Genomic DNA, 22,874 nt, shown 5'->3' on the forward strand with positions numbered 1-22,874 from the left:
AAAAAATAAAATTAAAAGAAACAGTAAATTAAACACAAAATTATATAATATAAAAATAAACTTATATAATATTTTCTTGTAAAACATATTCAGAAGATCTCCAAAATAGGCCTATATATATATATACACACACACACACACACACATATATATATACACATATACACACACACACACACACATATATATGTAGAAGGTAGACAGATAGATATAGACGTATATAGTTTTTTTTGCAATGTAACAGTACAGAAACGTATTTCTAGCATCTTTCAACTAGTGAAAGTGAGAAACTCATTAGTCACTATTAGTAATTAGTTCTCGCTGATTTAACGGAATAAATGTTTAAGCGGCTTGCCACAGATGTGGTCAATGCCTCTCTCACTGCTTGTATGCTTGTGTGTGTGTGTGTGTGTGTGTGTGTGTGTGTGTGTGTGTGTGTGTGTGTGTGTGTACTGGTGTACACCTAAATGTTTATAACGGTGATTAGAACAATACTGCAGAGACGCCCAAACACAAGCGACCCATCTTCCCGTTCTCCCAGAGCAAAATGCAACGTTGTGCTGCTCTCCGAGAACGAGCCGTTTATTCGTTAACAATGAAGCGCCACAGCCGCCACAGTCACAGTGAATAAACTTACCGCAGTCTTCACACAATATGCTCTCCACATCTTTCTTGAGGGTCTTCTCGGCGCTGTCCAGAGGAGCAAACGACGCTTTGAATACTAAAGGCTCCTCCGTAGGGTCCATGAAAAAGATATATCTGTGGTGCTTCTCCACCGCCACGCACGGAGCCTCGGAGCCGAATTCCCCGACGGTGACGAGCTGCTCGCGCTCCAGCCCGCCGCTGTTCACCGGCCACACGTCCAGCACTTTGACATTCACACTGTAGGGCTCCACGGAGACGTTCTCGGGAAGCGAGCTCACCTCGCCTTCGATCACCACGGCCGATCGGTAAGCCTGGTCCTGCAGAGAATCCAAACTCGGGGCGTAGCAGGCGAAGGAGACCCCGATGACGAGCATGGAGAAATGCACCGGATCAAGCCTCCTCATGCCGTCTGCTGTGGCTCAGGGGCGGCCGGCGGCGCTGCTGCAGTGCTCTCGGGGCAGAAGGTGCTGGGGGACTGAGTGCGAATGGGCTTGCGCAAGTGTCCATGCCATCTGCGTGTGCCGCTTTCCCCATGCACTTGGTGATGGGGAAACACCAGCCGCTGAGGAACCGGAATCAGCCCCGGTCACTGCTGGGCTGCTGCATTCTCCTTCAAAGCACAATCCCCAAACTCAATAAGCATGCATGCATAAATGACGCTCCTTTGCTGCAAGACGCTCCTCGCGCACACACTCCCTCTCTCTTTCTTTCTCTCTCTCACTATCTCTCTCTCGCTCTCTCTCTCTCTCTCTCTCTCTCTCTATCTCTCTCGCTCTCTCTCTCTATGTAGCTAGCTATCTATCTATCCAGCCAATGTCATCATCGCCATCATCAACATCGCGCGGACGGGCAGAAAGACGCCTCGCTCGTGCACACGAAAGCGGCGGAGATGCGAAAAAGCTCCAAAGACGCGCTCCGCCGCGCAAACGACGCGCCGCTTGCTCTGCTAGGCGATGCAACAAGCGCGCGCCCTCCGCTCAGCAGGTTTTGACGTGAGCAGATCTCAGCCGTCTGCTGGAAGTTCTGGCGCAAACGTGCGATAATGACACGGAAGCGTCCGACCGACCGACCGACCGGCCAGCCGTAGAGAGAAATCCCTCGAAAGCGGGCGACCCGCCGGCGTAAATGCGCGTAAATTGTGTTAATACGCCGCGCGGCGTAAACTAATAGAGAAACGGCAGTCGGGCCACCGCGGCAGACCGCTGACGCGATGACTAACGCTGCGAAAAGCAGCTGGAAATGCAATCGATGCCTGGCGAAAAGTGCGTTTGCCGTGATTTTCTACTCGAGAACAATCCGCATTCAGGTCACATTCACCATTTTGCCCCAAAAAGCGATCCGCCACGCGCCAAGAAGACAGATACACAGCAAACCACCGAGCATCCTATCAGCCATATTTACCCCGGCAACAGGTCCTGCGGGTATTTGCCATGTACCCAGGGCTCTATAATGAGAGGAGGGGACCGGTCATTGCGCCTTCGTGACAAGTCAAACTAAATGAGCAGAGTGATTCGCCACGGTCTGGAGGATTGTTTAGTGCACGGTTAGGACTGGGTTTTTAACTTGAACATTAGGGTTACATCATGCGTAAATGCGTCGCGGGAGAACGAATGTGCCGCTGCCGTCCTGTCCTGAGGCTGCTGTAGGGCGACATCTGCAGTCACAGCGCGACTGTGTAACGCTACGGAGAAATGCGCTGAGGACACCTGTCTCGCTCCACAACCTCGTCGATACCGTTTTCGCGTTTGCTTTGCTGGGTCAATAACCAACAAGAACGTGCCAGGCGATAAAAAAAATTCAGTTTAAATCACAGGCGCCGAGTTCTTTCGATGTAACCTCTGCGTTCACATTCGTTTAAAAAAAGAAAAAAAACGTACTATTTTCGCCTGATAAAATATTTAACGACGGCCATTATACAATTAAAAAGTAGCCTGCTTCATTACTATTTTCAAAAACTTTTTATTTTTAATCTTTAATCTCTGAAATATAGCATTATTTAATTGCATATATATTAAGAATTTGTATTATATGTTCATTACATGTATTAATTATTATTATAATAATATAATTATATATTGTAATTTTATTCATTATTATTTATTAAAAACATTCGCTATCTTTGAGTCATCATTGAGCTCAATAAACGTTAAAGAGTCAAAATAACTTCCCAAAACCGGAGGAAAACTGTCTGAAAATGATCAGAAATTGTTTTTATCTTGTCTTCAGAATATTATCAATATTTGAACACTTTTGACTGATAAAGGAAAGGCAACTGCATAACCAGCTTGCGGGAGCCACTGTTGTCACGTGACAAGAAAATCAACACAAAGGACCCTCATCATGCAACTTAAAATAATGTAAATGTAAAATAAGTTTGAAAACATCGCTATTTCTAAAATTAAAGTGATAAAAATTATTTTAAAATATAAAGAAGCAACATCAGTTCCGATATGACTTTTTTTGAGAATGTGTTTTAGAAAAGACTGATCCTATTAACAGTTGCCTAATAAATGGACACACACATACTGTACAAGTCTTAGGCTACTAGTATTCTCAAACCTCTTTTACTGCAGTGTGTCAGTGGGGAATATCAGGTCTTGCTATTAATTGTAATAACCCAATGATATTTCGGTTTGCACAAGACGTCCGAGAGCATCCAGTGCTCCACACAGAGATATAATCACTATCCAGTAGATCTCTTGAAGCATTCTGAAGGCATTCCCACAGTTCTTCTGGATTTAGTCTGGGGTTTTTTTTCTTCTCATTCCTCATGTAATCCTTACTGGATTATTACAATTAATGGCAAAAGTTTGGAAAAGTAACCTGATATTTCCAACTGACACACTACAGCAAAAAACAACAAGCTTATTTTATTTTTTAAATTAAAGACTTAACTGGCCTAAGACTTTTACACAGTACTGTGAGTGCACTGGTTTGGCAGGTTTACTTAGATCACAAATTTTGTATGACAGGCAATATATTACAATATATTGCATTGCAATGTTAATGTGGTTCCTGGGGAAACTGCATACGTCCCCGTGTTTTTTTTTTTTGAAAATATGTTTAGGTTACGGTCGGTGTAGGATGATACAGACACCCCCACACACATATACGGGCATCATACAACTTCTACTCTTGTTTGTATCCCTCCTCAATACATTTAACGAGCGACACACTCAGAATTGATTCATTCATTCATAATGTCTCTGCTGTGGGCGCGGCGCGGTCGCTGTCCGTGGTGCTGAACATTAGCCCATATCACTAACATCACCAAGACCTATCTCTGTGATTACGTATTTTTACGTCTTATTCGTTTTAATCTAGTTGAACGGCCACTTTTTGTTTATGTTTTTTCAAATGCGCGTACTCGCACAGATGTTGTAACGAGATAAATGCATCTAAAACGTCTAAACGTAAAATAAAACACCGTCGTGAAGACATGCAGTAGTCCAGTCTTTCGAGTTTCCCTTTCGAGTTTCACACACTTATTAAACACTTTCGCGCGAGTCGTGGTGATAGGAGAGATAATCTACATCCGGTGATGAACACGGACAAAAAAGGGTCTAAAAACTCCCAAAGGAGAGCAAAAAAAAGATGCAAAAGACTTAACGTCGAAGTTTACTGCTTCATGCGCAATAATAACGCGGATGTGACTTTTACCAACACACTACTGCTCTGAAGAATCTCACGGACCGCAGAAATAGAGCCCCTACACCAGACGGAGACTTCAAGATGTGCTTAAAAATGCGCAACGCATGTAAGAACCCATTGCGCGTGGAGAAGTTGGTGCTTCAGGGCGGTAGAAACATCCTGACAAACAATCTAATCTTTGACATGCAACTTTAACGATTGGGAGTCTGCTACAAAAAAGGAAATTTTAACAGAACCAGGTTTGCAGGGTACATCACAATCCAAATGTCAAAACCTGTTTGTAGTAACTATTTGAAAACTGACCATTTGCATATAAAGTTTTTAATGCTGTTCTTTGCAAAATCATATTAAGATGTTGGCATACGTTTGGATCCTTTGCATAGGCTATAAATCTTCAGTTGTTTTTAAGACAATCCAGTGGTGGCATACTTATAAGAATAATATAATATGCTTTCGATCATATCAGAATGTAATTTAAGCAATTGTAAGCTTCTGGTATGTTTTGTTTGTTGTCTTTTTGCGGGTTATTTGATCTAAATTAAGGCTGGTAGCGGAGATTGCGTCTCCTCCTTCAGGAAGCGTCTCTGGCTGCAGATCTCGCGAGAGTTACGCGGTCGCTCGGCAGCAGTCGCTTTTGCAGCAGGGCTGAGGGAGACGGAGAGAGAAGGTAAGCGGGGAGGCTGCATCATGGCGGACAGAGATAGTGGAAGCGAGCACGGTGGATTCGCCACAGGCCCCGGCCCGGTGCACCCGGGCGCCGCGTCGCGGCTCCAGCACGACACGGAGGAGCTCGCCTCGAAGCGGGTGGACATCCAGAACAAACGCTTCTATCTGGACGTGAAGCAGAACGCCAAAGGCCGCTTTCTGAAGATAGCAGAGGTCGGGGCCGGGGGAAACAAGAGCCGCCTGACTCTCTCCATGTCCGTCGCCGTGGAGTTCCGCGACTACCTCGGAGACTTCATCGAGCACTACGCCCAGCTGGGCCCCAGCAACCCCGACACGGTGCAGGACGAGCCGAGGAGGGCGCTTAAGAGCGAGTTCCTGGTGCGCGAGAATCGGAAGTACTACATGGATCTGAAGGAGAACCAGAGGGGGCGGTTTCTCCGGATCCGGCAGACCGTCAACCGCGGGCCCGGCCTGGGAGCCTCGCAAGGCCAGACCATCGCGCTTCCCGCACAGGGACTCATCGAGTTCCGCGACGCGCTGGCCAAGCTCATCGACGACTTCGGCGTGGACGAGGACCCCGCGGAGCTGCCCGAGGGCACGTCGCTCACGGTGGACAACAAGCGCTTCTTCTTCGACGTGGGCTCCAACAAGTACGGCGTCTTCATGCGGGTCAGCGAGGTGAAGCCCACGTACCGCAACTCCATCACGGTGCCCTGCAAAGTGTGGTCCAAATTCGGCGCGACCTTCTGCAAGTACGCGGACGAGATGAAGAAGATCCAGGAGCGGAGCCGGGAGCGGAGGGCGCGTGAGATGCTACCGGAGGGCCTGCACGGGGACGACGGGGACGAGGACTAACGCGTACGTGTGCGCGCGGAACGAATGACATGATAATCAGACGTTACTGTAATGTGGGATCGATCTACACACACACACAACCCTCACAGACTCAAACAGTTGCATCTCTTCACTCATCGCCGGAAGTTACCCACTTACCCACCATTTAACAGTAAGACGCTGCTATCGACAACATGATGTATGAACCGTGTCCAGGATGGTGCAGGAGTGTGTGTATATCCCTCTTTACCCACGTGTGTGACACATCCAAGCTCTGGTGCGCTGCAAAAACCCACTTGTTTTTCGGTACAAACACCTGAACGTCCTTTTAATTATTTTCAGAAAAATCCAAATGTTTTTATTCGGACGACTCGTGACAAACGGCACACGGTGTCAATACTGGAAATAAAATAAAAAGCATGCCTAGTTAACGGTAAAATGACACTTTATACACGAGTGGGGTCAGCTGCAATGCGATTCAACGCGCTTTCTGAACGCTTCAGCGCTGTGACACCTGTCAATCACGTCGCCAGCAGCCGCTTCGTGCGTGTGAAAACCGACGGCCTAATGCGTTTCACAGATTTTAAAATGTACTTTTCTCGGTTTAAAAAGTACAAAACGGCGCGAGAACGCTGCTGATATTCAGCATGCACGTTGGGGGTTTTTAACGAGAGCGTGCAAAGCTTATCGGAGCGACCGACCCCCGCTTTTACAGGTCGTTTTAAAGATGCCGCGTGTTTGACCGGAAAACAAGACGGGCGGCTTTTGCAGCGCAATACTATTTCCAAAGGTGCGAATTGGAAAAAAGAGGAAGAAACGTATAATTAGTGCTCACTTTTGACTTCCAGCACAAAAGCTATCATTTGGGAACCGTTTGAACCAAAGGTTCAACATGCAAACGAACATCAGAAGTGAAGGAAGGAGTGCTGTGAATATTTAAACATGCACTATTGTTAGATTATCCAATTTATATGAATGGATGTCACCCCCTTCTGGTTCGACTTAAAAGGTGCGCTTGGTCACCCCCCATCATTTAATGGTTTTTCGCTGGAGAGATCACGTGACTAGCCACTTGACGACGTAAACCCGACGTCATTAGTCGCTTTAATTCGCAAAATGAGTTTAGAAGAAGCTTCCTGTCTCGCGTAAACCAAAACTGACCAAGCGCACCTCGAAACGCATACAAGGAAATCTAGATATGTCGTTTACTCGTTTGCCTTTTAACTCTATACACGAAGCAAGCGAGATTGTTTGTTTGCACGCGTCATGCAATGTGTGCTTCGGTAGCCGCACAGCGAAGGCATTGCTAAAACAACCGGTCGACGTTTGTTCCTGTTAAATACGAACCCTGTCGCACCATTGCCCACTGACATTTGGGCAGACGGTTTCATTGAAGTGCTAACTTAGATATACAAACTATGATTTTGTGAATCAGATGTACTTAGATCCTTATGAAATTGCCCACGTTTTCTGTGGGAATTTTTCTTTATTTTGTTTTTGGGGATGGGGCGGAGGGAGAGGGGGCGGGTACTCAAGAAGGAGCTGTCCACTAGTGCGAGTTGCGTTAATATCTGCGCGGAGCATCCTCTACAACGTCAAAAAAACAACTCTGGTGCCTTATATTCTCCACACGTTTACATGCTTTACGTGTTCGATCATTTTCTTTCCGATCGCTGTTTGTCTTTCTTTGTCGTTCGGGGTCACAACGGCGTAGTTGCTGTACCACTCGTGGAGCTTCTTCGATGACTTCTTCGACAAGCCGATCAAAACAAACAAATAAAAAGAGGCACGCGGGCTCTCGGCCCTCCACGTTGCTGGGAAAAGAACGATGATGTCGTAAATCAAACAGCACTGACGTAAACATGGACGTGCTGCGTTCACGTCGAATCAGAATTACTTGGTTTCCCGTGGCGGTGCTCAAACGCAAAACAGATCCATGTGCGGTTTTTGTCCTTGATCCCAGCCTTTGCGAAATTGTAAAAAAAAATATATAATTTTTTTTGTTGTTTGTCAGAAACGCAGGTAATTCTGGCGCGATGTGAACGCAGTAGTAGTCACCTAAAGGCGGTGGAGGTCTGCTCCTCATGCTCTGTGTAAAAAAAAAATATATATATATATAAATTAACTAAAAAAGTAACAGGTTTTAAAAAAAAAAAAAAAAAAAAGAAAAGCTGCGTGTAAAAAACAAAAAACAAAACAAAAAAAACAGCGTGATAAGGTTGTACGTATGTTTCTTGCTACAGCCCAGCATTATGCTAATGTAGGCCTATATTAGTAGACTTACGGCCGAGGCAGTAGCCTGTATGATTTTTTTGTATGGTGCTAATATCCCCGTTTGTGGGATTTACTTCTGCCGGTCTTATCAGTTGCTGAATTCGTTGTCAACCTCGTCACATCGCACCTTGAGATTTTACTTTTCTCACTAAAGTTACAGTGCTAACATTTCAGTATCGTGTGCAATATATTGTAGGCTGCGTGCCAATGGCGGCGTTACCCAAAATTCAGTCCCGCTTGCAGGGTCACGTCCCCCTTTCGGACCCCCAAAGCAAAACTATTTCCTAAAATATCATGGGATAATGGGTACTGTATTCAATGCCTGATTGGAAATCCTACAAAATCGCTGAAAGACAGTGTGATGACTATAAAAAGTCATCAGAGCTACACATGGTCACGTTAAACCTTTGCCGTTCTGTTTTTTTCAATCCAGTCATATTGAATCAAACTATGAATGTTAACGCTACAAAGCATTACCAGAAGTAGTACTTTGAGTATCTAGAAAACAATAATGCAATGTTTTTGAAAAGGCGTTACTGATAGCTACCTCTTGGGGTCCGAGGTGGATCGGATTCTGCGGGGACGATTGAATCTTGCATGACGTCGACATTTTGTGTGTGTGGATATTTGTCCCCTGCAACGGCGAAAAAAAAAAAACGTACGCTAGAGGCTCGCTCTAGACGAAACGCGCCTCTGCGTATTAAACTAACCTTTTTGACTGCCCAAGTCAAAGTCAAGGGTTTATTCTACTAACTAAACCAGTCACCACAAACAGGGACCATCTGAAAGCTCGGCAAATCTACTCTCCGCCAATCAGACGCAATCCTGTGTGACCTAAAAAATATAGCGACCTAGTCACTTAAAAAGCTTCTCGGTGGTTGGAGTAGTTCATTAACTCAGTTGCTAATATATATGTATTTTTTTTAGCCAATGTTAAATGCACAATGCTTCAGTTAGAGATATTCATAACTATTTATTTGATAAAATATATGAATGTTGTTAGAAAAAAAGATAAAGACTTTTTTTCTCGAACCCTCTCACAACATAAGCCAGCTCACTAGTGTTGCAGTGAAAAAGCCTGTTCCTGTCAGACCCAGACGTCACAACTACTTGGATACGTGGGGTTTTGTAAAAACGAGACCTTTATATGTACTAAAGCCACCAGCCTACGGACAGTTTTGGGGGTTTCTAGCCACAGACTCCCATGCTAAAGGCCCATTTCGTGCTAAGCACATGAGGAAGTCTATAGGGGATCAAGGCTGACATTATTCCTGCGGAGCGTTTGGTCTCTTGTTTACCACTGCACAATATTAAAGCATACATACGCACTTTGTCTCGCTCGATATGCCCTCGCATCTCTTCAAGACCGAATCTCAAACGGCGCGCTTCTCTTGTAGGGGCTATTTTAGGTCTATTTGTACACTGTTATATTTCTTTTCCTCTTGAGACCGGTAAGCAAATCTTTTTTCCTATCACTGCCCGGATCCGATTACGAAAACTGCTCGATGCGTGCCACCGTACGAAATTGAAACTGGAAGTAACATCATTTAAAGGTGTTTTCTAGAGCAGAACGATGCGAAAATTCACCCTCGATTACTCGCATGTTTTAAGTCAATCGTGAAGGTGCTATTGGGTACTAAACGGCTCAGCGCTGTCCGGGTGGCAGACTTTCTCTTGTAATAGCGTTCGAACTCTCCACCAGCAAAGACCAGTATTGGTTTGATGCACAACACGCTGTGGGGACAAAAAAATTAGACGGTACTCTGACTCAATGCTGGACTGGAAGAGCAGTTTCAGTCTTTTCTCCTATTCCAGGTGCTGATTCGAACATCGCCTGTCCTTAATGAGCGTAACTGAACTAACGGAGCTGCACAGACACCTTAAAGCCCTCGCGTATCTGCAGTTTCCTAAACGAAGAGCGAAGCGCAACCTTTTAACTTGATCTATGTGTTAATCTCATGAAGCGTGTATGTGTGTGCGCGTGCGATTATACGGTTCCCCTTCCCTGTTAAACCACGGCCAGTCACCAACTTGGGTTAGTTCTCATACTTCACGTTCCTTCGGTCTCACAAGCTCAAGGCTTTGACCTGCTTAGCATGTAACTGTGAGCGTTTTGCGTATTAAGCAGACTGTCTGGGAGGGGTCCTGCATCGAGGGTCAATGCACAAGGAGGGTATTCACATATCCCACCAACCATTTCCTTTTTATTCCCTATCAAATGTGTTGTACTTAAAAATATATATATGACCTGTGATGTGTGTGTATATATGGTTTGTTACATATGATGCTCCTCTTTATTAAAAAAGATAGCATATATATATATATAAAAATATATAAATATGTATATGATTCCTATATATGTGTTCCTATATGCATAGGGAATGTATATAGGAAAAAGCATATTGCTGTTTTTTTTTCCTTTGTATTTTATACTTACAGAAAGCATTGAATCAAATGGATAAAATACTTGCACTTTAAATATATAAAGAAAATAAAAAATCAGCATATTATTTTTGATAGGTGACCTCACATTCAAAGATTCTATAATTACTTTCCAGGCTTTGTGACAATTGCTGTTTGGCAGAAATCTATGAAGTTCTTCTACATATTGAAGTCTATTTTGTCTGTGTTACAGAAGGTTTACTAAAGTAAATTGCATGATGACTAAGTAGTGCACCAACTGTTATTTTCTTTAGTTGGTTAAAAATGTCTAATGAAAAAATACTGTGATGATTATTCTCATGTGTGTACCCATGTTAAACTTAAGTCATACATTCAAAGGTATTCAGTTCAGCCTTTCCTATAACATGAATATGGTGCTTAAATTGGCTTAGAAATCCATCGTGTTCTACTCTTCATCATTGCCACAACCATCCTCTTCCTCCTCTGCATCCTCCGTTTGTTCCCTTGGCTGTTTGCGTGTTCTCACAACTTTATTCAGATTTACGTTTCTTGGTAACAAGTGTGTTTTTGTACAGGTACGTATGTTGTTCTTGAGTTGGAAAGCCTTTGTGTCTGAAAATGACTAATTGCAATAAATCATCCATTCCTCCCTGGCAATGATTGGTCTTCATCTTCTTGAGTTCTACGTCCACTTCCAGTGGTGCTTTAATAGAACAGTTGACCCAAAAATTACAATTCTGTCATCCACATTGACTTTTTAAATAAATATCTTATTTTGTGAACGACAAAAGAAAGTCAAACGGGTTCGAAACCGCATGAGGGTGAGTAAATTATAACCATTTAAATTTTTCGGTGAATTACCCATTCAAAGCTTTAAGTTACAAAACATGCTAACATAAAACCAATAGAACCAAAAAAAACTCAAACTGCTTAACCCATGTGCTTTCAGTTGAAACTAGGTTTTTTTTCTATTGTTCATGCCACGTTTGAGAACCGAGAGAAATGCGACTTCCTATTGCTAGTCAGAATTAGGTGATATTGGGAGAAGGGACATTTTCACACACGAGAGAGCATTTGATTGGATTATGCAGGATAATTATTATTTTTTTGGTCACACTTTACATTAAAATGCCTTAACTAATACTAGTCAACATTTACACAAGCTCTAGTTTGGATCCAATGATCTGATACCAAACACCTGATTATAGACGATGCCAACCCTCAGGCAACATACAGAGTTAACAAATTTTGCCATAAGTTAAATATATGAAGTTACTACAATATATAATTTCCTGAAAAGCTGCTTTGCAATGTTTTATACTGTGAAAAGCGTTGTTTTAGGACAACCTTTTCTTTTTACTATAGCTATTTCAAAAAACGTACAATGAACTTTTATGATACCTTGTATGTTGCATGTTCATTTATATGTTCATATTGTATTGCAAAACACTTTTGCTGAATTAAAATTATATTATTAATCAACCTCATGACATTTCAAACCTGTAAGACCTTCGTTCATCTTCAGAACACGAATTAGGATATTTGGGATGATTGGATTGATTTCATCAACAATATCTTCATTTCTGTTCCAAAGATTAAAGGTGTCACAGGTTTGGAAAGATGTGAGAGTAATAAATTTTTTTGTGAACTATCCCTTTAAAGAGACGCCCAACAATCTTTACTGAAAAAACTACTGAAAACCATCAACGCCAATCTACTCACTGCAGTTTATAAATGCTATTACAGGCACTGCACTTGATATATGAGCAGAAAACACTGTATAATATGAAAGTGGTTGTCTACAGAAATTGTTGAAGTGTTATCAGGTCTGGCCTACATCTGAGGTTACATTTTATAGAAATATCTGAAATACCAACCATCAAGATAAAGCTTCACAAAAGAAAAATTCCATGAACTAAGCTTCAATACAACTGGCAGAGGTAAAAAAAAAAAAAAAAAAACAAACCAACTGAAGTTCTGTTATACATGAACTACACCATTAAGCTTCTGACAACTAACAAAGATGAGTTTATATTTAATGTCCCAACAACCTGTGTGGTCATATTTGGCAAATGTCTTTTTCAAGACAAGAATAAGCTTTAACAAATATCATAAATAGGGTATTAGTTATTTAAGGTGCCAAATAAAAAAAAAAAAAATAAAAAAAAACGCTCACAGTGGGATGATGGAAATAAAGTTGCAAAAATACTGAATTGTTTCTCAGTTTTAAGATGCATTCTTTCGGTCCTCTATAGTTTAACTGACCTTAAACCTGACCTTAAAGTCAACATAAAAAACTAAAACTCTTTGTCTTATCATGGGTGAATATTCAGTGCATGTTATTTCATCGGAGACTTGCTTCCACTAAACTTTTCAACCAATTTCACCAAGCAGAAGTAAAATGGGTTGCTGTTTCACGTTGACCAGAAGAGTTGCTGCCATAGATACGTTCATTGATAATACCTGCTTGATAATAATGTACTTAATAGAATTTCCCAAGAAAATCTATGATTTTGCATTACAGAAAAGACATTAGATATGAGAAGAAAGATGTGCCAGTGCTGTTCTGTAAGAAATGATTAATGCAGCACTTGGATCAGCTCCTACTAACCTATGTGGCAGAAATAAGGACTTTAAATGAGATGAAACACACAGACTCCTTCCACGCAGGCAGAGATGGTGAAATAATCATCACAATCTTTTATTACAACAGCGTCTGAGTTCTACCCTAAACGGGAAAATCATGTTAGCACAACAGCCAAAGCGAAAAGTAGGCTATAGAGGTCCCTTTAAGAAAGCCATTACTAAGAATGTATAAAATTGCAGCTCTTACGTCATTCCACATCCATAAAGCATAAAAGAGCCAAAAGCTCAATCTCTCACTTTCAATGTCCTCATGCTTTACAACAGGACTATAAAAATCTACTTGCACTTGCTCAAAGTTTGTACCGTTAAGTTTCAGAGTCCTATTTGGTGGCTCGAGAACAATTATCTTCCTCAAAAGTGACACGTTTTCCAGAATTGAGACGTTTCGATTCGCCACAGCGATTCAGATGAAGAGGCAGGGAGGTTCATGGTGTGTTGTTTGCAGTCCTGCTGCTCAATATTCAGTCCAGGTTGAATTTTCTGCAGGCACATAGAGACACATAGAGGCTTTGTGGTCCAATGAATAGAGAAAATGAGGGCGTCGCTTTCAGTCTGAAATGTTTTTCCTCTTCGTTACTGTTTTGCATACTCAGACTCAACTTGCAGCCTTCCTTCCTCGCTTGTGCGCATACATTACAACGTCCCATACCCTGTCCCGTGTTAAGACACTGTATTTCCCAACATCCGACATATCCCTGGATCCATTAATCAGCCGTCAGCTCTTCAGTTAAGAGAGATAAAAAAAAAAAACAACAACAACGGTGCGGGTTAAACTAATCGAGGGTCGAATGTAGTCATCTTCTCGCTATATTGGCTCCAAAGGGAAAAAAACAAATTTACAATTAATAAATATAACATAATAAATAATTACAAGGGGGGTAGTTGTATAACACTACAGACAGCCCACATGAATCTTTACATGCACCCCAACGTGCGGCGAAGCCCTTAAACTGGCTACTTCACGAGGCCCGATACTGTGAGCGTCTCAAAATTACATCAACTGCTACATCTAAACCAGTCCTGTCAATCAGGAAGCCATTACCGCACATAGCCTTGGGATAGACACACGCTGTGATGTCATAAAGAATGGCAAATGCTGCTAAGTGATGTCATGATTTATTTAAAGGTGAAATGTGCCCACAACAGAATTGCAAATGTGACAAAAATAACAAACACAAAAGGACTTTCGACAATTCAGCACACGCATGCGTCGTGGTATTCTTGTGAATGTGCGTCTCCGGCAAAAAAAGAGAATAAATTATTGAATAAAGTTACTTTTGTGTCTTCATGCACAAAAAGCATTCTTGTAGCTTCATAATGTTACGGTTGAACTATTTTAGCAATGTTCGTACTAACTTTGTGGGCCTTGAACGAACGTGGTAGTTACATTCATGTCTATGTAGGGTCAGAAAGATCATCAAAAATATATATTGTTTGGTCTTACATGTTTGGAGCAACATGAGGGTGAGTAATCAATTTTTGTGTTTATTATTGCGCTCTAGCAGACTATTCTAACTCAGACCTTCAGGGAAAATGTTTTTTTGTTGTTGCTATAAGGTTAATTGTGAAGAAGCTAAAGTCAAGAGACCGTGGTGTAATTTGATCATAGACTGTTTAGCTTTTTACTTTAAGTGACTGTAATTAGGTTTCAAAATTCAAAAACGTTTGTTAAATTGAACAAAACATGTAAGAATCACATTTTGACAAAATACTTTGTCTTCTCCTTGATTCTGATTGGTTGAGAAAAGTTCGAAGCTTCTGAAAATTACACCTTTGTTTACATATGTGTGTCGCTCGGCAACCACTTTATTAAAAACCATAACCGTTTCTGAGGAACTACATTGTTTGGCGGAATAATAATGTTTTTATTACTATCATTACACTTTATTTGCTCTTATTTGTTTTATTTCGTGAAACTTTACTACGTGTATGGAATGACCTTTTTGTAAAAGCAATAAGCCCCCTGAAACCACAGCTCCTCGGGGCTTATTGCTTTAATGAACAATACATTTCACCAAATATCCCAAAACATCACATCGTAGTTTTGTGTTGTCAAAGTTATGCAATGTCTTTTGCCTTCATGACACTTCTTAAAGAAACAGTTCGGCCAAAAATGTTGTTTTCAAGTCACTGCGAACCTATATGGCTTTCCATTACCTTATTTTCCTAATTTTCCTTAATACAAAATAATATATTTTAAGTAATGTCAATGTTTTTTGATATTTAAAATGTCTCAACCATTGTTTTTTTTCCTACTATGGAACTAAATGGGGTTTGTTGTTGTTTAGGCCTCAGTGTCCTTCAAAATGTTCTTCCATGTTCCTCAAGAAAGTCGTACAGATTTGAGGTGACATGAAAATCTAATTGTATTTTTGGCTGAACTGTGCCTTTAACAGAATCTAAATGAATCTCTTAGTGAGTCACAGTATAATTCTAAACGACATCACAACGTGGCTGCATGTCACAGTGCTTCCTCTGCAACACATTCGTGATGCCGCAGTTCACTTTCTCTTGACTTTATATGCAGTGTTGTCATTTCCTCCCACTTATACAGTCTTGGTCTCCTCATTTTTCATTTTTGGCACGTAATGTTCATAGCATTATTAACAATGTTTATTGTTGTAGTAATAATACTAATAATACATATAATGGTCATAATAAATTTACTGTACATTGAAATAATAAGGACATTATAATGCTACGTTTGTATTTCTCTCGATTCTTTCTCACGTATCCGAACCCACTGCAGTCAGGCTCAGACGTGAGCGTGTCACACGAGTTCAGAGGTCAAAGAAGGCTCTTCAGCTATTGTGCTCTGGGCCGTGTTTATGACCGGCCCGTCCGTTGACCCCCTGACCTTGGCTGATTGACGGGCTGGACTGAGTTTTGCGCAGGTAACCTTCTTTCCCCTCCCCGCTGAATAGACTGGCTTCAATCTTATCCAAATCATCACTTCCTGCGTGAAACTTAGCCTGCAGGAGGCTGACGTATGTCTCATAGCGACATTTCTGCAGACAGAGGAAAAAAATAAAGATTAGAATGGCTCTGAATGAAAATGTTTGGTTTTGGTGAGTTATTTATTATTATTATTTTCCCTGTGCACCAGGACCATGATCATTACAGACTTTGTGACCTATTTTTTGGTCCCCAACTGGGCTATTTTATGACCAATGAGTACTTAATCAGCTAAAACCAATAAAACAAAGGTTAAAAGATGTGTTTCCAAATAAGTTTTGACACATATATGTTCTTCTCCAACAGGCCTATACCACGGCTAAAGCATAATTCTAATAATAATAATTATCATGATGATAATATTCATAAGCATTCATGCGAGCTCTGAGACAGATGTCTTTGAGTTGTTCTGACCTCATAGGTTAAATAGTGTTCTTTGATTCGATACTCTTCTGATTCTTTGCTCTTGGGCGTCAGATCTGGTGGGCTCTTCTTGTGTTCCTCCAACTCCAGTGAAATCTGCTTCAGTTTGTTCTCATGGGACTTCAGTTGCTCCTCCTGTATAAATTAGAACCACCATTATATAAATACTGTACAACACCTCCAATTTTTGTTTAAAAGAATAGGCTTTTACAATGCTAAAAACATTTCTTTACTATGCCATTGCTACAATTGTTACATTATTGAATTTAGTAGGAACATATTTCTAAAAATAATTATGAAACATATATTACAAATTATATATATATATATATATATATAGTTAAATATGTATATTTTTATATGTAAATATTATAAGTATAATATAATGTATAATATAATTATACAGTTAATAATTATATGTAATATTTTATAATTATATAAATGATATCAGGTTTGGAACCAGATTAAATTTTTAATAAAAAAATTTAAAATAAAAAATTTGTTGTTGCTCCAAGTATATTTATCAAACTGAAAACAGAAGGTCTGTATGACCGCATTGCATCATGGGATATATTTTTCTCACAGAGTATATATTTTAACACCAATGTTTACAGTTTGATTAATCGTTTTATTTATCATTAATAGTAATCAATTTTCTAAATTCTTATTTAGATTCTTTCATTATGTACAGTTAGTCTGTAGACTGTTTAAAGTTATACTTGTGCACCTGGTTGAGTCTTGTTGTAGACGAAGGCAGCAATGGTCTGCAGAATTTTTTCATGGAGCCGATGGCGGCGGGAAAAGCAGGAGCCGAGAAAAGAGCAGCGACCAGATTAATCCTGAAAATCCATGACATCATCTCCTCTTCACTCCTACACGCACACATTTAAAGGGAAAGTCAAACAAAGAAAACAAAGAAAGCAAGCTGGCCCTGGTGCTCTGTGACATAGTGGATGCTTAAGTAGCCAACTGTAGTAAAAGCAGCATGAAAAAGATTCTCTGAGCAGTTGAAGAGGTTTGATGCTTACGGAGCCTGCAGGAGGAAGACCCTCCAGTCTGAAGTCTTGAGTTTGAGGACGTTCTGTCTTTTGCTGTAGTCACAGGCCCTTGTAGCGAGAGCGTGGTGAACCCGTACTGCATTCTTCAGATCCACCTCTGACAGATCTTTATCAGGCTTATACTCATCCTGACCATACGGGGGAGACAGAGAGAGGAGTCAGCGAAAGCAGAAATGAAAATAAATGATGGAGAGGCGATGGCTGCGTTCCAAACCCTACTGAGCTGCCAAAGCAGGCGGCATTTTAAGGCACCACAGAGGCAGTTCCAGAAGTAAGCAGTACGGTGCAAGAAACCTGCTTTCTGCAAAATGTGAATTAGAAGAGTGCATTCATGTCATTCAAAACTGAAAAGTATTGAATTAACATCATTGATTGAAATAATAAGTGTGAAAATTAAAAAATGCAAAGTAAACAGTACAAAAAAAATTCTAAAAATGATAAAAAGCAACAAAATGATTAGTAATTAAACAAAATGTTATAATATAATAATATAAAAAAATAGTTTAATATTGGTATAAAAGAGTAATTAAATTAAATTAGTCACTTTTGGTTTGTTTTCATTTAGCATGTCACCTAAGTAGAAAGCTGCCTGTGTAGATACTGTAGCAGACAGCAAGGCAGCTAATTAAGAGTCTATGACTACTGTATGTTCAGACTGGATTACTACAGTAGACACTTGTAGCACACTGCAAGTCATAATTTTAAGTGTTTTTTTTGTTGTTGTAACATTTTAAACTTTACACGACTTAATTCAATAGGTCGGGTAATTCAATGAGCGACGCTGAGCAATAATCAAGTATTACGAGCGATGCATAATAATCTTGGAAATCTGCATATATTATTTCGCATTCTGAATATCATTTTGCGAAATAACTGTCTTACTCTTTAAAAGCCTTTTAAATAATTTATGTAATTAGTTAAAAAAAAAAAAAGTGATAAAAGAGCACTGCAAGAATCAAATGCATTGCACGCTGTGGAAAACAGCAATCGGTGTCGGGGGCTATTGTTGGACATAAGGCAAATGTTTTTTGTCTGTTCCTTACACATTTTATAGTACACATTCTGCATAGTATGACTGTGTGTGGTGTGTGTGGTGTGTGTGGGAAGTAGATTTAAATTACTTTCTGCAGGTAGAGAATCATCCCCTTCAGCACGGCATAAAACTTCTTCCAGCCTCTGCGTCCTCTCGGGGCTGCAGAGAGACAGAAGAAAAGAGAAAAGGTGTGTGTGAGAGAGAGACAGAATAAAGACACACTTCACTAATGAGCTCTGCTCTTGTTTGCTGCAACACAAGTCGAGGAAAGAAAACCTCTAGAACAAACTTCACTGCTCACAAATGAACTCCACCACAAAGGAAGGTACAACCTAATTGTTTTAATTAAAGCAGCCCTCAATAATTAGATACATAAGAAGCACTGCTATACACGACCCAAACTCAAATCAACATAAATATACACAGCACTCATTCAATATAATATAAAATACTTACACTTATAAAATATCAAATATTATTTTTAAAATGTACTTGCAAAACATGATAATAAAAATGACTAAAAGTTATATATATTTATAAAGATACACCGCTTATAAAATATATAACTCTCTTGCTTTTTTTCTGCAATAAACTAATAAACTTGGCATTTTATGCTACAGATATTGTTGGCTCTGTGACAAATTGCCTGCAATGTTCCTCATTAGTAAGTCACTCTGGATAAAAGCATCTTATAATTGAATAAATGTAAGTATATCATTTTTTTTTTAAACAAATTTCATAGTTTCTTTCATCTAACTTTTTCAATATTTAATAAAAGGGTACATTTATATAAATGTGCTCTTTTATCTTTATTTTCCCCAGAGCTTGTTTACTGTTATTGTCGAATAAAACTAAAACTAGAGTTAGTTATTAAAAATAATGATCAATTGCTAAAATAAAACTGAAATGGTAACACTTTACATTATGATATGATTTGTTAACATTAGTTAATGTATTAAATAACATGAACAAACAACGAACGATGTGTTTATTTATTAATATTTGATAGGTCACGAAAATACAGTTCTCCATTGTTTATTCATGTTGGTTTATGGTGCAAATATCTAATTTTAACAAACACAGTGTATTATTTTAAATATGAATGCAGAAAATGAAAATGAACTAATATTAATAAATGCTTATTAATCTTATTTCAACTAATGTTAAAAAATGAAGCTTTAATGTAAAGTGTGATCACTGAAATTAACAAAATTTAAATATTAGATGAAAAACTTAAAAATCTAAATTTAAGTTGAAGCACCAAAATTACAAAAAATAATAGTAATAGAGTGCAACAGTCGGCTCTTGAAAGTCAAAATTGAATTTATTTTCTCCATCTATCTATCTATCTATCTATCTATCTATCTATCTATCTATCTATCTATCTATCTATCTATCTATCTATCTGTCTGTCTATCTATCTGTCTGTCTGTCTGTCTGTTTCTTTTTCTGAAATAAATGATAATAACCTTTAAAAAAATACATTTGTAATGTTGGCTAAAATAAGGAAGCAAATTACTGGCCAAATGAAGGCAACCTTTTTTTTTCTCTTTTTACCTTTTTGTTCGCTTATTAATTTGTCTGTTAATTTAGCCTTTTCTATCGATACAGACAAAGAAAAAAGGACAGAAAACGATGCAGAAACAGCGCTCGAAAACGTGCTTTTGCGGAACAATCACACGACACACATACTGCGTTTGCCGTCCATGTCTGCGTGGCTTTTGCGTGTCAGGATGCCGTGTTTGTACGTTGCAGCATTGAGTAAAAGGGGAATGGCGATGAAAGGGTTACTGCCGTCCGTTACCCTGACAACCCTTTTCCCTCCCGCCTCACACTGCTCCTCCACCAGCTCTGACAGACTCTTCCTCAACTCCTCTTCCTCGCTGCAGAAACAGAGCGGATTAAGCAGCATTAATGCACATGTGCAGGTACTGCGCACATTACACGCAGATTAGCCCCAGAAGTCACATGATAATACGAGCTCTCTTGACTCCTGGGGATGATATTGGATACTCACATCGCCCACTCCAGCTTCTCGTTCTTTATTGAGTTATAGAGCACCTAAACCAGGACAGAGACATATGAGACTGTTAATACTGTTCGTCTGAAGCACCACAAGTGCACCAATACAGTAAGACAGGCTTATGGGACCCAGCATATGAAACAATATGCTTCTGAATCCAATTTAAAAATGAATGCGTCTTTTGTTGCATTCAAAAATGCGATTACGTTATGCGGTTACTGCGTTTCGGGTGTGTTTTAATGAAATCAATCAGGTTCGGTGAGAAATCACACTCTATCTGTAGACATGCATGCGTTTTTTCTGAAGCGATGTTTATTTTTTGTACTGCTGGTTGTCAATAATAATATAATATAAATAAAGGAACAAATGCACGTCTGCTGTGTTTCCGAATAATTACCTTTAGCAATTCTTTGGGAAAATCTTTGCCGTCATGGAGGCCGTCCAGATTGCTAATGAACTGCTGGCAAGACATCTTTTTCCCAATATTCTGCAATACAATAACACAACGCTGTGTTACAGCAATAGTGACATATATGCCAAAAAGTATCATCATATCATTGACGGAAACAACTGACCCTAGGCTAAGCTATCCTTCAAAACTGTTGCCATCTTAGACAAGTGTATACAGATTGATTACTATTCTTCTAAAAAGGAATGCATTATGACATTGAAATTGATCAGTTATTCAGTGACATGATTAAAAAACTGTGTCTTGTGAATCCCAATTGAGGAAATCGCTTAATCTACTTTTCAAGATATATTTAAAGAAAAGAGACAAAGTGTCATTTATATCCTTTCAGTGGCAATATTAAATATTATCCTTGTCAGTGGCCCTGACAACATTTTTTCACTATATTGTGTTAAATCCCTGTGAAACCTCTTCAAACACAAGACATCCTTACGCTTACTTACATTAGAAACAAACTAAAGCTTGTCTAAACTAGAACAACTGCAAAGATACAGTAGGATTTGTCAGGAATATTTCTAGAATAGCACTCAGTGATTAAAATAAGAACCTGGTAGCCTGAGGTCAGCTAGCATTAGCCACAACAGGACAAAATATTAAACATTTCTGCATTTTTTAAAAGTATGTCATTCTTGTACATGCAAGTCACTACCGCAATAGTAAATTCTTGCACGTGGTTGCCAGGATGTTGTATAGAGCGTAACAGCCGGCTCTGGAGGTCAAAATTGAATTCATTTTCTCCACAGGGAAACTGATTCTATCTATCTATCTATCTATCTATCTATCTATCTATCTATCTATCTATCAGTTTGTCTGACTTTCTGTATGTCTGTTCATTTGTCTATCTCTCTGTCTCTATTTCTCTATGTATCCATCTACAAAAATTAATGGAAAAAACGCTTATAATGACTAGAACTAATATGACTCGAGATCTTCTTCAGTGTAAATCTGTGTGAATTCTTCACTCTGTTTATCATCTGCCAGAAAAAAAAAAGCTTACTTAGAAAAGCAATAATAACCCTCTCCTCTATAAACTCCATGATTTGAGGCATCACTCATGTCTGCAGCACAAATTATGCTTTTCAGATCCAAGAGCAATATAAATAGTGATTCTTATACTTACGACAGAAAGATTGTGAAAGCTTCATGCACAGATACCATATTAATTAGTTTACAGCAGTAACAATAACTGTATTCTAGAATTTAGTGCAGTCTTTAAGCAGAATATACAGTGATGTAAATATACATCACCACATTGAAAACTCAGCGATTACAAAATGCAAATGTTACAATATAGAAATCAAACCATAGAGATGAAGAACAAACTGTATTCAGAACCAGTTATTTCTAAACTCCATGCAGTTGACCAAGCTGTCAGCAGATGGCAGTATCAAACCAGACCAACCTTTCTAAACATCACAACAACACACATCAATATCTCCGCCTGTCTGTCTGTCTGCCTCCTACCACAAAGATCTACTATAGGTGAGTAATATTCCACGAATGATGGATGAAAACGTTCTGAAAACACATTAAAGCTGAAGCCATTAAAAGAGAAGAAAAACACACAGAAGAAGGTGGAGAGAGAAGCACTTACCACCTGCCGCAAAATGAGTTAGAGAAGAAATGGAGAGAGAGAGACATGTTTAGGGACATGTTTAGGTCAAAGTCGGAGAGTACTGTAATATTACTAAGAAACAAAACAAGAAGCTTGTTAAGAAAAAGGACACTATGAAGTGCATATGGTGAGGTTTTTAGTTTAGTTCATTAGCATCATCTTCAAATATTTTTATATTA

At 39.6% G+C, this 22,874-nt stretch overlaps 3 protein-coding genes across 5 annotated transcripts in view; 1 reads left to right on the top strand and 2 right to left on the bottom strand.

The window, feature by feature from the left end:
• The window catches only part of nrg2b (neuregulin 2b), a 65,770-nt gene extending 63,726 nt beyond the window's left edge, over positions 1-2,044 (bottom strand). For both annotated transcript variants that reach the window (XM_043257545.1, XM_043257544.1), the window contains exon 1: positions 638-2,044. In XM_043257545.1, the coding sequence (XP_043113480.1) occupies positions 638-1,049 (412 nt within the window). In that variant the 5' untranslated portion in view covers positions 1,050-2,044. The remainder of the gene's footprint in view (positions 1-637) is intronic.
• Positions 2,045-4,815: 2,771 nt separating this feature from the next.
• Positions 4,816-11,130, top strand: purab (purine-rich element binding protein Ab). Its single transcript, XM_043257304.1, has one exon. The coding sequence runs from the start codon at positions 4,984-4,986 to the stop codon at positions 5,815-5,817; it is 834 nt and encodes a 277-aa protein (XP_043113239.1). The 5' UTR covers positions 4,816-4,983; the 3' UTR covers positions 5,818-11,130.
• Positions 11,131-13,148: 2,018 nt separating this feature from the next.
• The window catches only part of psd2 (pleckstrin and Sec7 domain containing 2), a 35,759-nt gene continuing 26,033 nt past the window's right edge, over positions 13,149-22,874 (bottom strand). The window contains exons 8-15 of one of the 2 annotated variants that reach the window (XM_043257126.1): positions 21,009-21,098; positions 20,606-20,649; positions 20,281-20,471; positions 18,677-18,747; positions 17,526-17,683; positions 17,225-17,369; positions 16,489-16,632; positions 13,149-16,127 (exon numbers count right to left, since the gene is read on the bottom strand). In XM_043257126.1, coding sequence (XP_043113061.1) covers positions 15,921-16,127; positions 16,489-16,632; positions 17,225-17,369; positions 17,526-17,683; positions 18,677-18,747; positions 20,281-20,471; positions 20,606-20,649; positions 21,009-21,098 — 1,050 coding nt within the window. In that variant the 3' untranslated portion in view covers positions 13,149-15,920. Of the gene's footprint in view, positions 16,128-16,488; positions 16,633-17,224; positions 17,370-17,525; positions 17,684-18,676; positions 18,748-20,280; positions 20,472-20,605; positions 20,650-21,008; positions 21,100-22,874 lie in introns of both variants that reach the window. The other variant, XM_043257125.1, reaches the window with a different exon arrangement.

This window comes from Puntigrus tetrazona, chromosome 14 (assembly GCF_018831695.1).
Source record: "Puntigrus tetrazona isolate hp1 chromosome 14, ASM1883169v1, whole genome shotgun sequence".
NCBI classification, from domain to species: domain Eukaryota; kingdom Metazoa; phylum Chordata; class Actinopteri; order Cypriniformes; family Cyprinidae; genus Puntigrus; species Puntigrus tetrazona.

Bases quoted from the DNA above. Each gene is read 5' to 3' on its own strand.
- purab (XM_043257304.1), top strand. From the start codon at position 4,984: ATGGCGGACAGAGATAGTGGAAGCGAGCACGGTGGATTCGCCACAGGC.